General features: G+C 35.7%; 1 protein-coding gene across 4 annotated transcripts in view; it reads right to left on the bottom strand.

Annotated features, from left to right (window-relative positions):
- Lrrc28 (leucine rich repeat containing 28) overlaps positions 1–16423 on the bottom strand; it is a 141749-nt gene that overhangs the window by 23058 nt on the left and 102268 nt on the right. For all 4 annotated transcript variants that reach the window (XM_076848842.2, XM_076848845.1, XM_076848844.2 and 1 more), the window contains one exon: positions 6181–6283. In XM_076848842.2, the coding sequence (XP_076704957.1) occupies positions 6181–6283 (103 nt within the window). The remainder of the gene's footprint in view (positions 1–6180; positions 6284–16423) is intronic.

Here is a 16423-nt window from a genome sequence, read left to right as displayed (position 1 = left end):
AGTATAGAGGTTAAGAGTGTGAACAAGGAAGCAAACAATGCTATTACCACCTCACTTTCTGACTTTGGACACTTTAATTGTCCAAACTTCAGTTTCTTCAATTCTAAAATGAGGATAATAACACAAGGGCTGCTAGGAGGATTTTGTGAAATAATGTAGATAATAATGAGCACATTGCCTGGTACGTAGTAAATGTTTATCAATGTATACAGCTGGGCTTTCTTTTCTTTTTATTATATTTCAGAGAAAGAAAATAACATGAACAGGGATTCAGCTCTGTAAATGCATGAGGCATACGGAGTTCTAATTAGCTAAAATGTCTGGTACATGGAAGAAAATTGCAAAAGGTTAAAACTGCTAGGAAGGTATCTTGAAAAGTGATCATCACTCATCTAAAAAAGAAGTAATAATGCAGCGAATTGTCAACAAGAAGGAATGAAAGCCCATGATATGCTTCAGTTCACAATGAAGTAAAATTATTATTAACTACAATTATTAAACCTTGGTATCTTTTATTAATTTAGATCAAATGCCTAAGTGGTTACAAGAAGATTTCTACATGAAACTCTCAAGGTAGTTATTAAAAGTGTAAATGTTAGTACCTTTGGTTTAGTAATACAGATAACTGGAACAAGTATTAAACAATTTCCTTTTAAACTCAGTATTTTCAGAGTTGCCTGGCCTTCAACATTTAGCCCCCCAAAAGCTAAAAGAACTGTGAAGTCATCTTGCCACTGAAGAGTTTACCACACATATGTTCTAAAACATGTGTATGATTTAGCAAGTTAATTCATATGTATTTTCATATTCATAATTCCACCTAACAACATGTAAAAGTCTTTACTTTTGCTGGCATGCTAGTGAATGCCTGTAATCCCAGTGGCTCAGGAGCCTGAGGCAGGAGGATCACAAACTCAAAGCCAGCCTCAGCAACTTTGTGAGGCCCTAAGCAACTTAGAGAGACCCAGTTTCAAAGAAAAACATAAAAAGGGCTGCAGATGTGGCTCAGTGGGTAAGTGCCCCTGGGTTCAATCCCCTGTACCAACAAAACAAACAAAAAGCCTTTACTTTTAAATCTTTTTCAGTTTAAATTCTCTTACCAAAAGCACTCAAGTAACCATCTTTTATCCTTAATCAAGTACCTATGTGATCCACACGCTCATTAGTGTGGAAACTGCTACAGATTTAACCTCCTCCTTTTCAGTGAACAGTTTTTTCCCCCCCCCAATTTAAAGTAGGAGAAAAAGGGGGGGAGATGGAGATGAAGAAGGAATAAAAAAACTAAGCTACTTATAAAGAATAACTCTTGTTCTGAATGAAGAGTCTTAATTGAGCAGAGCTTCTTCGGATTAAATTTTGTCCTATCTGATCATGTGCTTTGCCACCATTTTTTTTTTTTTTTTTTTTTTTTTTTTTATACAGGGGACTAAATGCGTTACAACTGGCCACATCCCCAGCCCTGGAAATAAAAGTGTTTTATTTCCAGACAGAGTGTCACTAAATTGCTTTAGGACCTCACCAATTTGCTGAGGCTGACCTTAAACTTGATTCTCCTACCTCAAATTCCCAAGTTGCTGTGACTACAGGCATGCCTCACTGCACTGGGCTTGCCTTCATTCTTGGATATTTTTCTGGATACATAATACCACTTTGACTATTTTTTTTCCTTTAGCACTTCAGATATGTTGTTCCACTGTTTCCTGGACCTCGAGGTTTACTGATGAGAGGTTAAGAATCTTGATTTGGTCCTTTATAAGTAATGTGTCATTTTTTCTCTAGTTGCTTTTCAAAATTTCCTTTTTATTTTCATTTTCAGCAGCTTTACCTAGGCATGAGTTTGTATTTATCCTACTTAGGGTTCTCTGGGCTTCTTGAAAATATAAATTTATGTATTTCACCAAACTTAGGACATTTTGAGACATTATTTTATTAAGTATTTTTTACATTGTTGGCTCATTACCTCCCTATTCTCCTTTTGGAATGAAAACTATACATATAGTTGTCTTTTTAATACTGTCTAGCATGTCCCAGACCTGGTATTCACTTCTGTTTCAAGTCTGTTTTTGCTTTGTGTTCCTGAGATTGCATAATTTCTACTGATCTACTTCCATGTTCACTGACTTTTCCTGTTTTATGTATACACATTCTGCTATTAATCCCATCAAGTAAGTATTTTACATGAGATAATGTATTTTCAACTCTAAAACTTTCTTTTCTTTTTCATAATTTCTATTTTGTGGTCTTTTCATTCATTACAAACTTATTTTTCTTTACTTCATTGAAAAAAAATTTAATAGTTACTTTCCAATCTTTCTTTCATTTCCAACATCTTGGGTCATCTTAGGTTGTTCTCTGCTGATCTCTCTTGATAATGGGTCATATTTTTCCTGGTTCTTTATGCGTTCTGTAATTTTGGGTTGGTTGTATCCTGAACATTATGAAAATTAAACTGTGTAGAGTGGGTTTTTATATCCTTCTAACTCTTATATTTTTGCTTTAGCAAGTAATTAATTTTGTTGGGAGTCAAACTGCAGACTCTGTCTCTTGAGTGGCAGCTCAAATCACACTCTTCTTCTGTCATATGCAGCCAGGGCCTGTGGTTCAGATATCTAATATTGATGGTTTCTGGAGTGCAGGCAGCTCCCACAGAAAAATGGACTATGATCTAAAAGGCATTATTTTGTTGTTATTGTTGTTGTCGTCCTGGGGAATGAGCCTCAGGGTGATTTACCACTGGGTTACATCCCCAGCCCTTTTTATTTTGAGACAGGATCTGCTAAGTTACCAAAATTGGCCTTGAACTTGTGATCCTCCTGCCTCGGCCTACCAAGTTGCTGGGATTACAAGTGTTTGCCACTGTCCTCAGCTCTAACAGACATTTTAAATCTATTGGTTTAGCTCAGAGTACATCATTCATATTCAAATAATTCTATTACCTTGAGTGGTTATATTAACAAGTCTTTAGAAGGTCAAATTGCTCCCAACCATTATAATTGATCAATTATACAAGGAAAGGCAAAGTAGGAGCTTAATTTTTCTTTTTCTCATACAAAGAGATAACTGGCAAAATAGGATCATTGTATAGGATCACTGTAAGTTCCCCTGAATACACAAATGTGCCAATTACCACTCTCTAAAATTCTAACAAGGAATGGATTTCTCTTTCTGGATACAAAGTAGAAGAGCTGAAGACATTTACTCCTATAGTAATGACAAGTAATCCCAGAGAAAATAAAAATCATAAAGCACAGATGCAATGAAGCTGTGAAAACCACTTTCTATATGGGCTCCTGATGGTGCTCCCTGCCTCCTCTCCCACCATGAAGACAGTGGACCTGTGTAATCACAGGATGTGATAGAATTGATGATGGATGGTTTTGAGGCTAAGTCACAAATACCAGTTCCATGCTCAAAACTTCTATTGCTCTACCTCTCTCAAGATATTTATTATTTATATTATAGTTATTTTTGTCAGGGTAAACATCTAAATTATCTTTGCCTTTCCTATAACTCCTAGTGTGGTGTTGATTTGCTAGTTAGGGCTCAGTAATAATCTAGCAAATAGACATAAGGAGGAGCCAACTTTGTTCACAATTCCATAATACCAAATATAGTTTTATGAGACTTCTGAGATTTCTTGAAACTGCATCATTGGTTATTTGCTATTTTTATGACCACTAAAACATTTTAAACTCCATTCTCTCTCTATTCTCTGAGATATGATTTAATATATATTTTTAAATGCACATACATAAATAATCATAAAAATCTTTATATATACTTTGTTCATAGAATATGCATATTTGTGAGAGTGTATTCATTCACATATCAGGCTTTCTTTTCCCACAGACCCAAAGCTGTGTTCATCTAGCACTGTTGTCCCAATTTTCTTACACTCAAGCTGTCCCTTTAGGTCTCAGCTTAAATATCATCTAGTACCAAGTTTCTTTAATTATTTATTATTCATTTGGCTCCATAGCTAGATGGTAATGTCCAGGAGGGCAGGCAATGCACTATTTTGCTCACTACTGCATGGCCATTATCTACCACAATGACCAATAGAGAAACTGCTCCACAAATGCTCACTGAATGAACAAATGAACCTTCTTCGGACTTCAAGAAGTGCATTTTGCAGGCCTCAAATATTCGTGCCCTTTGTAGTATGCTTCCCTCACAATCTTGCTCTATTGCTTCCCAAAGCTTATTAAGCACTACCACTTTGATTTGGAATTGGAGAGTCTCTTTTCATATATACAACAGATAGAAAAGATAGAAAAAAAGGGGACCCTTAATTCGGTTGTTAAGATATAACAGAAAAGAGAGAAAAAAAGGGGATCCTTAATTCTGTTGTTAAGACTTCAGTGTTCCCACTAAAATTCTGAATACATTTGGTCATAAAAATATTGTATCATTATTTCATTGCAAAATAGGTTAAATGAACTTTTAGTGAACCTGCTTAAGAATGTAACGACCAAAACTGAAAAATGCATTCTGCATATTGCATTAAGCTAACAGACTACAAATATCTTTTGAATAACAATCCATTTGGAAGTGAGTCTGTATATATCCTAATACTACTAATATTAGAAATTTGGTTGTTTCATACTATCCTATTCATAATTTTATTTTTATTACAGTTAACAAGATAAGCTCTTAATAAAAATTAATTAATACTTGATTTTCCCCTACTATTTGTCTCCTTAAAGATTTGGAACTCTCCTAAAATTCACTACCAGTGCTACCATATACCAAATCAAAGATGAAAAACTCAGTCTTTTCAGCACAAACAGAATTTTCTGGTAGTCAGTGATATCTATTAGTAAACATAAAAGTAGAAGGCAATCTTCACCTTAAACAAAAGTTATTCCTTAATTACGGTAGAGACTTAAATCACATTTCGGCGCAGTCTCTAAAGATTTCAGTATGGGAAAAAGGGCCATGAGCTTTGGTGTGTGCTTGCATCATTCTATGCACCATGATGATTGAGGACACTTTGCTCACCACCTGGAAGAATTATAGTAAAAATCTTTAAGAACTCACTGGGTTTAATGATTATGTAGTATCGTAACTATGACAAAATCAGATGTAGAAAAAACACTGACCCAAAACTACACCAGTTTTGCTTCGCAGAAGGTTCTAGAATAAATCTCTCAGCTTGGATTTCATCAGCCTATATAGGCACTGAACTCATCTAGAGCTTTCCCAAGATAAAAAATATATAACTTTTCCTATGGGAAGAGCACTTCTCCTGACATTGCTTTCTCTGAAGCAATCCTGATTCACTATTATTCCCTGGAGTCAGGTCAACAGGGAATGGCTGTCCCCCATGTATATGCTTATTGTCATCCCTTTCCTTGCCAGAACTACATGATGTATAAGCTAGGTTATGCTGAATGTTGGGAATTAGAAGGGAAGAGTCAAACATGCTGGTTAAGTAGTCTCAGAGGTGTTCCTTTGCCACTGAGTGGGGAAAGTAAGACCAGCACTAAGCGGGTTCTGGCAGTGGAGTGGTTCTCTGGATCCTAGACCACCCTGGAGAGCACTTTAAGGTGGTTCTGTCCCACTGCTGCAGAAGGAGTAGCTGAAGCCCTCTTCAAATCCTGACAGAGACGAAAAGATTATTGCTGCCCTGAATATAAAAGACTATCATTTCCCAAGAAATTAAACACCTGTTCTGGTTTCTAGAATCATGCTTTGTATTGAAGGACTATATCAAATATTGAATTCTAAATATTTCCAATTGTTAATACCCTAAATGCTAGGGTTGTCACTACAGTAAAATTGCCATTACAATGGAGTTCAGAGAGAAAAATTTTTAACTCAATGCTGATTCCTCCACTTGCTGGGTCTGAGTTTATAATGGCACATGTGGCAATGTATATGTGTATCAAATTATATCACACACTTAAATATATGCAATTTCATTTGCCAACTGAATCTTAATGAAGGTGGAAAAAACAAAACTGCTTATTTTCATAACAAAAAAGCAAGTGTAGATTCATTTTTCATTTACTTATTGAACATAACAGCTTATTAATTGAATCCAACATATCATATTCTAAACTGCTTACCTAATATATAAGGATATTTGATTTAGTATATGAGGGATAAAGAAAACCAAACAGAATTACCAAAAGTAATTCATCTCTTTTTAAGTCCAAAATGTGAAGTCAGCCTTACCCACTGCACCCGATGACTTTATTGTACAGGTAAGATGGCAAGCCCTTCAGGTGAATGTTGTTATCCACATATACGTATTGCAGTTCTCGAGATCGACCTAAATCTAGATTAAAAAGGAAAGAATTATAATTCCTTTAAATATACATCATTATTATATGAAATATATAATTTAATATGTAATATTAGAAGTATTCAACAATTTCTCTTCTGGAAGAAAAAAATGTAGATTTCAAACTCATAGTGCCAAGTTATGCTATCTGTGATATTAGAGTATACATCAGAAAACATAGGTATAGAAAAATTAACCAATTTAGCCTTTGATTTCTTAAACTATAAATGAAATCACTAGGGCTAGATCATAAGTAAATTCCTTTCCCATGTAAAACTTCAGTGACATTTTATAGACACTTTCAATTTAAGAATAAGTTTGCGGTGGGTCATTTATTTTCATTTTCTTCTGTAGAAAATGTTATAGAAGTAAGTTTATGGGTCAGCCTAAACAAATCTGCTTCTGCTCCTTGTCAAAAATTCTTTGCTTAGTCAGACTTTAGTCAAGTCCTTGAACATTCTGGTAAGTCTATCTGTGTACTTCCTTATAAAATCCAATTTTAACAAAGAACTTTTCTTAGTCCATTTAGCAAGAACCACCCTAGACTGCACTATCCAATATCTGATCCAATTCATCATTCTTCACTATTTCCCAGGTGATGTCTGATCACCCTGGTCTGCTTTTACCAAGAATCTTGTTAGGTGGGTTAAGCCAGAGACTTTTGACATTCTTATTAATTTTCAATCCACTGACCCCCAACCTGATCTTTGGTTCTAAATTCCCACTTGCCTGTGCAATTCTGAGTTAGCTCCATCTCTCTCCCCTACTGCAAGACCCCATTGCAATGTCTCTGTACTCATTTTAATGGTCCTGCATGAAACCTACTTTATTGTGCTTTAACAGATGTCATTGAATAATTATGGTAATGTACCTAGAATGAGAAGCCCCTAGATAGAAACAGATGTGCCAGAAAGAGGCAGAACTCAAATTTCCCAAAGGTAGCAGGGCTGCTTAGGAAAACAGAAAATAGAATGAAGGAGATCTCTTCCTCCTTGTCTTTCCAAGGTTTAGGAAAGACAAAGGCCCAAAAATTAAATGAGGTTCTTAGATTCATTTATATTTCAAAAGATAATCCGTTTACCCATTAAGGATCCTTTAGTCACTATGGCTGGCCTTGGGAATATAGAACAAATGCCACATTAGTAAAAGGAAACAAAGACATTAAGCATGATCACTAGGATACAATATGATCATTGCTATTAGAAAGGCTTGTCTAAAGTCTTGTGGCTCAGAGATGGTCCTGAACAATTTATTACACAGAGTGGAAGAAGGGTAATAAAAGGCTGAGTTAAGGAAGAGCTGAGGGTCGGGCTGGGAAAGATCAATCTCATCCCCTCCTTTCTACAGCCAATTCTATTACAATACGTCTGCCCAGGACAAGCACTGCATCCCTTACAAAAAGGAACCAAGACTGGGAGCACCAGCAACAGGCAACAAAAGGAAAGTGGCAACTCTTTGGGAAAAGGAATTCCTAAGCAACAGGCTAGAGATGTCCTTCCCAGTGTGTAGCTTTACAAGATTTAACAGAATCAGGCAGAAATGATGGATGTGATTTCAGAGCCTAATTTTATCCTTTCTTTCCTTGCTCTGTTTTCCACTTACTCTGGAAAACAATTCCCATGTCATGAAGGCACTCCAGCAGCCTGAGAGGAAATGAGGCCTCCAACAATAGACATATGAGTGAGTATCTGGAAGCAGCTCCTACAAGCTCCAGGTCAAGTCTTTGCATGACTCCAACCCTGACTGAGTCCATGTAAATATTCCATTCTTTCTCAAAAACTTTCCCAATACTTTTGGCAAACATGGATCTTGTCAGCAATATTCTGTAGTATTTATTTAATGGTCATTTTCTATCACCCCTTTTCTGGCTACATGTATTAACCGGAATTCTTTTGTAAACAGGAAGCATCCCTTCTTTCTCATTTGTTTATTTGACTTTTACATTAGTATGAATTCATGAATATTTATTTTATTGTAATGGGCAAAACCTCAATTCTATTATCATTTAATTTCTTGGTCAAAATGTTTCTGTTTTGGCAATTATGAGCAACTTCAGATTGGCTCTTAAGTTCTTTCAACAATTCCTCATCCTTTTTTGGTCATACCCAGACTTTCTGGCTTGTTGTAGGCTTATATATTCTCTGCTAAATTCTTAAAATTAATCACCTCTTTAAGGACCCCCTAATTCCTTCTGTAGGAAAATGGTGTTTAGAAACTACAATCTGAGAGTATGGTGTGTTCATTACTACTGGGGTGCTATCACTTCAAGGATCTCTTAAGATTTAGGAAATAAGAATGTTTCAAAATCCTTCCTTGAAAAGAAGTATCCCAATTTGCATCCCTACCAGCAACATATGAGATACCTGCATCCCTATTTTGATAGGTAAAAAATAGACTCTCACCATTGTTTTAGTGCACATTTTTCTAATTAAGGGCAAGTAAACATTAAAAAAAAAAAAAACATACATCTGAAAGGCAATTTTTTTTTTACCTTTGTTAATTGTTTTGTCAAGTCTTTTCCCAATCTTTCTATCAGGTTTTGGGTGTTTTTGTCTCTTATTTTTTGAGATAACAGTCCTATGTCTGTGTTACAAATATTTTCTCATGATTTGTCAGTTGTCATTTGATTTTGTTGGTGACTTGTTTGTCATGCAAAAAGTTTTAAAAATCTTTATGCAGTGAAATTTACCAATCTTTTATCATTGCTTTTAGGTTTTGAGGCATAGTTAGAAAGTCTCTTCCTATAACACCCAAGGTTAAAGCAAAATTCACTCATGTTTTATTCTAGTGCTTGAGTAATTCTTAATCTCTCTCTCTCTCTCTCTTTCTCTCCACTTAAATCCTAGTCCATTTGGGATATTTTTTTTTTTTGGAATCTATTCTTATATATGATATGAAATGTATGGCTAATAATTTTCTTTTCCATTTGGCGATCCAGTTATCTGGGCATTATTTATGAACAGTTTGGTCTACTTTTATCCCTATAATACCAAAAATAAAGAAAGAAAATCTCTTAAGACTAGAAGAGAAAAATTCATCAAATACACAGAATCCAGAAAAAAGTAACTGCGTTGTTAAATCATGCTAGAGATACTAATCCAAAAAAGGTGTGTCACTGGAAAATCAGCACACACGGGAGACAAGTGGGCCCACCTGTCTATGCTTTTCTTACTAGTCAAGAGAGCAGAGCCTCAGTTTGCACATATGTTAAATGACATAACAAAACTTCTTGGTCCCTCAACTTTACTAGGTTGTAAGAATCACTGAATATGAAAACAATCACTATATAATATGTTTTTCAAGCATCAAAATATAGAATTACCAAAATATTGTACACTGCTACTTTAGTACTCTAAAAAGCTATACATTATAAAACATAGATGAGAAAAATATAAATATCTGAAGATAAAAAACATAAATACCTGAATCCATTTGTAATAGAAAAGGCTACACTAAATTACACAAAAATTCCTATTCTAAATTTCTTCACTACTTCTTTAATATACAGACAAATCCCTTAAGCACAAATAAAATTTTACAGTCTTTGTATATAAAAAATTGAAATATTTTTAGAAAATGAAAACTACATCAATAAAATACATACTCTTTCTGGTCTCAAATTTGCCTTTCAGAGCCCCTAGGAAGCTCAAGGAAAGCAAGGAAAGATTCTTTACTTGGACGCACACAGTAGGGGTGTTGCATACTCATCAAGGAAACAAGAGCAGCTAAGGCTTGGAGTCAGAAAACTTGAGTTTGCATCCTCATTCTTCTACTTGCTAGATAAATAGCATGAGTTTCTCATCTGTGTAACAGGGAAAATAAAGCTATCCATTAAGTTTTAGTAGAAATGAGCAACAAAATTGATAAACTATCAAGCAGAATTCTTGCCACATAGCCTTCTCCAATATATGGCAGTTATTATTCTCATTATCATTAGTAAGTGACACATTTAGAAGTGTGGCCTACAGTAGAAGGCCAATTAAGAGAGAATTCTCTTTGGCATGCAGCAAATGGTACTAACACTGTTCTATACTTTAATTGCACAGAAAAGAGTTGGAGGCTATAGCCTCTAGAGACAGTGATTCATCCCCTTAAGCCAAGGACACAAAATGGAACAAGGAAGAGAAAGCACCTCTCTTCTCTAATATACACAAAAGAGTTTGTGCAAGTTAAACGAGGTGACATGCAAAGATCACACCACAAAGTTAAATAAAAGCTGATACCTGCTACTTCTTACATATTTTAGTTTTTCCTCTCCTAGTTTTATAGGAAAAAATAAATAATTAATGATTAAAAATACTCTTTGGTTTACACTTTATGTTAGGTTTTCAATATTTCAGAAAATTCAGTGTGCACCTTCTGACCACCTTGTTTGATGAACATAATTTTTTTATACATCCATAATGGCAAGAACTATTTTATGTTACAGCAGAATCAAAACTAGTGTAGCTGTATTCAAAACTATTATATATTAGCCAGAATAATGCCATGTGGACATGAGTAATACAGACACTTAAACATTCCAAACAGTACAATCTGATACAGAGTGAAAAGAGACAGTGCTGAAATGACATGATGTAATGGGTTTGGAGTCAGAACTAAGTCTGAATTCTGGCTTTCCACTAACTGCTTCCTGACTTGGAGTCAGGAAAGAAATAAAATGCTCTGTGCCTGTTTCCTCTGGGGTACTATAGGGATAATAAAACTTATCTCATAGATTTGTTAAGAAGATTAAACAATGCATATGATGCCAAGCTTGATTCCTTGCAAAATAACTGGTGCTTAATACATTTTAGTCTTTTATCTCCCTCTTCTGAATATAAAGAGAACATCATGAAAGAGTGCAGGACTGTGAAGACAGCCAGGAAGCTCTGTTGTTTTGGCTGACATAGCACAGCCTGCTGGTGAGGCTGTGACTCCTAAACCCTGGGCAATGTCCCAGGCTGTAAAGGCCGTGCTCCTACAGGCGTAGGAGAGCAAGCTCTCAGCTGGTCAGGAAGCAGTCCACTGGCAAATACCCCAAGTGCAATGGAATGATATTTTTAATCATAATGAGGAAGAAATATGACTATTTGCTTCATGAAAGAGCTCTGAGATATTTCTTACATTCTTAATACAGAAAATCTTCAATCAGTAATTAACTTTGGAAGGGACCATTTATCTACTAGCTAACGAGGAGGTTTGTTTTCTTCCTTCTGTTAATATTAATTCACCAAAACTGCAATAATTATACCATGCAATAAAGTTCTTGTGCAAAAGTGCTCATTATGTAAAATTTATAAAGCAAGGACATTGTCCACCTTCATAGATTCTAAAGCCATAAAGAACAGCTTCATGTGGCTTTTTAAAGTACTGTACTGTGCCTCAAGTATTTCCTTTTTTTCTTCCAGACTTATAGATCAAAGTTTGTTATTGAGAAATTAGTAAAAGCTAGGAGTTCTGCAAATACTCCAATTCTTTTTTTTTTTTTTTCAACCTCAAGACTCTGCCATATGCAGCCCACATGGCTGAAGATGGAACAAAATGCTCCTGTGTGTTTAGGCTGTTGCTCTTTTAACCATACTATAAATGCAAGCACGAATGATGGCACAGGCCAGAACAGAATAGGGTCTGTGTTTTCTGCACAGTGACCAGTTTAAAATATTTATTTTATCAAAAGGTAAATGATGTATTCTCTTCAACAAAATGATGGAGCAATTGAGACCACAGATCAAAGCAATAAACTAAAATGGATTATTTGAAATGCTCTATCAGTGTTTAACCAATGATCTTCAGTTCAAAAAGCCAGAGCCAGGCCTGGTGGCACATGTCCATAATCCCAGTAGCTCAGGAGGTTGAGGCAAGAGGATCACAAGTTCAAAGCCAGCCTCACAACAGGGAGGCACTAAGCAACTCAATGAGACCCTGTCTCTAAATAAAATACAAAAATAGGGCTGGGGATGTGACTCAGTGGTTGAGTGCCCCTGAGTTCAATCCTCGGTACCAAAAAAAAAAAAAAAAAAAGATCAGAGATTTATGAATCATTATTAAAATATTTTTAATTAACATAAATGTGATTTTTTTCATGGTGAATGCAGAGTGATTTACAGCATATCCCAAAATAATTTTAAAATTAATTTAAGTTACCTACACGATGCTTTTTATAACAAGGACATTTCAACTACTTTTTCAGTAGTAACTTCTCAATATACACACACTTACTCCATTAAATCTTTTACATTGTCATAATCTTTCTGATCTATTCAACTTTTACAATATAAAATTCCACAGTAAATTATAATTTAGTAAGACACTTCATATACAATGGACCATCAACAGCTGTTAAATTAAAACAAATTGATTGTAATAGATTTGAATGACAGAAGCAATGCTCTTGGTTTAAATGGTGTTTTAGTTGGCTTTTTTTTCACTATGTGACTAAAAGAGAACCAACCAGAACAAATGTAAAGTAGAAAAGGTTTGTTTGAAGGCTCATGGTTTCAGAGGTCTCTGTGCATAGATGGCCAGCTCCATTCCTCAGGGCTTGATGTGAGGCTGAATATTGTGGAGGAAGAGTGTGACAGAGGGAAGTGGCTCACATCATGGTGATCAGGAAGCAAAGAGAGAGTCTCTATTCTCCAGATACAAAATATATACCTCATAGCCACGCCCCCAATGAACCACTTCCCCCAGCCATACCCCACCTGCCTCCAGTTACCATTCAATTAATCCCATTAGGGATTAATCCACTGACTAGGTTAAGGCTATAACCCAATCTTTTTCCTCCAAACCTTCTTTTATTGTTTCACATATGAGCTCTTGGGGGACACCACATCTAAACTATAACAAATAATCACATTTCAGCATTTCTTTTTCTGTTGCACAGTTCAAGTAACAAAGAAATGATTGTAAGTAATGGGCTAGGCACCATACTTGATGCTTGGAGCATGAAAATGAAGACACACAGTCTCCACCCTGGTGAAAATGTAATAATAGCTCATGTAGATTGCACACTTATGGAATATTTATTAAGTGATCCATGTTTTAAATGGATCTTATTGAATTCTTACTATGGTGCTATGAAATAGGTGTTAATATTACCCTGTTGCTGAGACTTAAATTAAAACACCTTCTATGGCCAAGTTCACAAAGCTATTAAGACGTAGAACTGTGATTTAAAGGTATAGCTGCCTGCCTTACCATTATATGCATTAGAGGTCCTCCTCAACACATAGTTACTCTATAAACCAAGGCACTTCCTCCTAGTGTGGTGATGATGTTGCCTATCAGGACACATAGGTGCTGGGGGGAACAAGAGGGTTGGTGCCATGCCCAAGGCATCCGGGTGTGATGTCAGTCTTGAAGGAGAAACAAGGATAAACGAAGTATCTCTTTGGTTTCTTTAAAAGATGAGAAAAACTGCTGGGTCAGTTCTGACTCACAGATTTAGGTCATAAATATCAAGAAAAATCAAGTTTCTTCAGAGAAGATACCAGGGAAAAGAGACTTCTTGATGATTGTCCAGCATGACACAGCTGGTTAATATAGCAGTGTATGGTGCAGCACCACGGGAGCCAGTGTGAAGAGCAAATGTCTTTGCGTGGCATCTTGAATTGGAATTGAGCCTATTTCTTTGTTTTGTTTTGAACTTAAGAATTTTACTAAGAATGATGACTGATGGAAATTCCAGATTTTTGCTTTTAAGTCAATTGACAACATCTTCCAGACTTTGCTAGTACTGCATGTCCCTGTCATATTTAAAAAGATGTAAGTTCCAGAACCAAAATAACAAAAAAAAAAAAAAAAAAAAAACTTTGCTGGCAAATATTCTGCTCATGATTCTAGTCTTCATACTACTTGTTTTTCTAAAATTCACATCTGTGCCTTTTTCAGAATGAGCAGCAATACTTTTGTTTTGTTTTTAATCAATAGTTGGAAGAACAGGGCTTGATTTCTTATTATTAACCCCTTTCAACCTCCAAATTCTACTCCCAAATTTAGAGAAAAATACATATTTGTCCACTTAAAGCTCACTTAGTCTAGTGTGCACTTTTATCATCACATAGAGAAGAAAAATTGTGTTACAAATACTTATGACAGGAGCAGTGAACATCCAATTCCTATGAAGGAAAACAACCACTACCCCTGTTTTAAAAAACAGTGTTCACCTAGTCTGAGAAAAAGGCGTGGTTTTGACCCTCATCAATGCAACAGTGTGCAATGCAGCAAGCAGTAAAGGAGCTGTCACTCCATTTGTTGCACAAGTCCTTGAGCACAGAATAGCTCTTCCTAAGAAATGAAACTGTGCACTACTAGCATCTCTGAAGGACAACTGTGTGATTGCTTTGGAAAGCCAGATCATTTCTCATTAGCACTCTTTACTAACTTTTGGGCTTACTATTTGGTCGTTTATGCACAGGCTATTCTATAAATCTCAGTGTCGCCACCAAATTTTCTTGGTTAAGAATTCATTCACTGTTTTTTTAAAAATTGTATTGATGTTTTTATTTTTACTGTTGCTTATGTGTTTTCTCTTTATTAATTTTTAAATTTTGATTTTAATATATGACCACAGAATGTATTACAATTTATATTACACATATAGAGCACACTTTTTCATCTCTCTAGTTGTACATAAAGTAGAGTCACATCCTTCATTTCTTCTTAAGTGTACTTAGGGTAATAATGACCATCACATTCCACCATCTTTCCTACTCCTATGCTCCCTCCCTCCCCTTTTCCCCTTTGCCATATCTAGAGTTCATTTAATCCTCCCATCCAATTCTACTGGATAACTGTGCACTTCTGTTTTCTTAAAACTACAGAAGTTACTAGCCTTGAGTTGACACAGCACTCCCTACAGGCTCCATATCCAACTTGTGCATAGGGAACCTAACAATCCTTCTATCTATTATTCAACATTAAACAAGTTGTAAACATTCCTGAATAATAGGGCTTATTAATTATGTAAGGAAAACTAGCAGCATCTGGTAAAAAAAGCCTTAGAGGAAACCACCTTTTTCTTTAAATTTCTCTAAACTTTCAGAAGCCAAGAGGTGGTCACAATTCTGTGAGCTAAACAGAACTATCCTGAATTGATAGCAAATATTCAAGTTTTGAGAGACCTCTGTTAACTTTCATAGCATAGGCTCAAGTGACTGCTCTTCACCTTCTCTGCTGATAGTCACCACTGAGAACAAAGCCTCTGGCAGCAGACTCATCTGTCACTCAACTGTCACAGTACAGTAATAAGAGGAGCATCCTTCTTTTTTGATACATCTTTTCATCTTAAGAAGAACACAGTCAAAGAGTCTTAATGGTTTAGACAGTATTACAAGTGACTTAGAAGAACATACTCAAAGAGAGTTAATGGGTTCGACAATATTACAAGTGATTTAAGTCATCCTTACATATAACTTCTGTAGCTGCCTTTTGAAGCAGGTATAATCTGACATTACTTTAAGAAGCCCTATAAAAACTGGTTTTCTCTGAAGTCAAACTTCTTTGACAAGAAACTGAATTCAGTAAGTGGCTCCCAGAATATGATTCCCACCTTCCCTCACAGGCAGAGGATATCTAACACTGACTTCACAAAACTCCTAAGTTCCTATATTTTGCTTCTAAAAACTTAGAAAAACCCAGAAGTCTTCCAGTGCTTGAAAACTTTAGGGTGTGTGTGTGTGTGTGTGTGTGTGTGTGTGTGTGTGTAGAGCATCTCCAAACAACTATAAAGAGGAACCCCTCCTTTTCTAAGTTTCTAAGGACAGTTCAGTGCACTAAGCAAAGGGAGGGTCAGCAGCACTGTGCTTCATTTCACTTTCTCTGATACTTCTTAGCATTAGATGACTTTGGTTTATCAGAAGAGTTCCAGGAAAGATTTCAAGCACACAAATGTTAACTATTTTCTTGCTAAAGTTGTAATTATTTTCAAACTTTCTTTCCTGGTGGCAAAAACAATAAAAAGTAAATTAATTTAAAAAGTAAAAAACAAAACCAAAACTGAGGAGACTGCTAACATTTTGGTTTGCTTCAGTTTCTTTCATCCTCATAGATTACCTAATCTCCAATCTCCTCAAAGCCTTCTCTAGGTGACCACACGTTATGTGGCTGCCAATGCATGTTTCTGCTCCCTGACCCTTTCATCCCCTGTTCTCA

Source organism: Callospermophilus lateralis, chromosome 3 (assembly GCF_048772815.1).
Source record: "Callospermophilus lateralis isolate mCalLat2 chromosome 3, mCalLat2.hap1, whole genome shotgun sequence".
Classification (NCBI taxonomy): Eukaryota; Metazoa; Chordata; class Mammalia; order Rodentia; family Sciuridae; genus Callospermophilus; species Callospermophilus lateralis.
The sequence above is the reverse complement of the archived record's forward strand: the minus strand, read 5'-3'. Positions and strand labels throughout refer to the sequence as shown.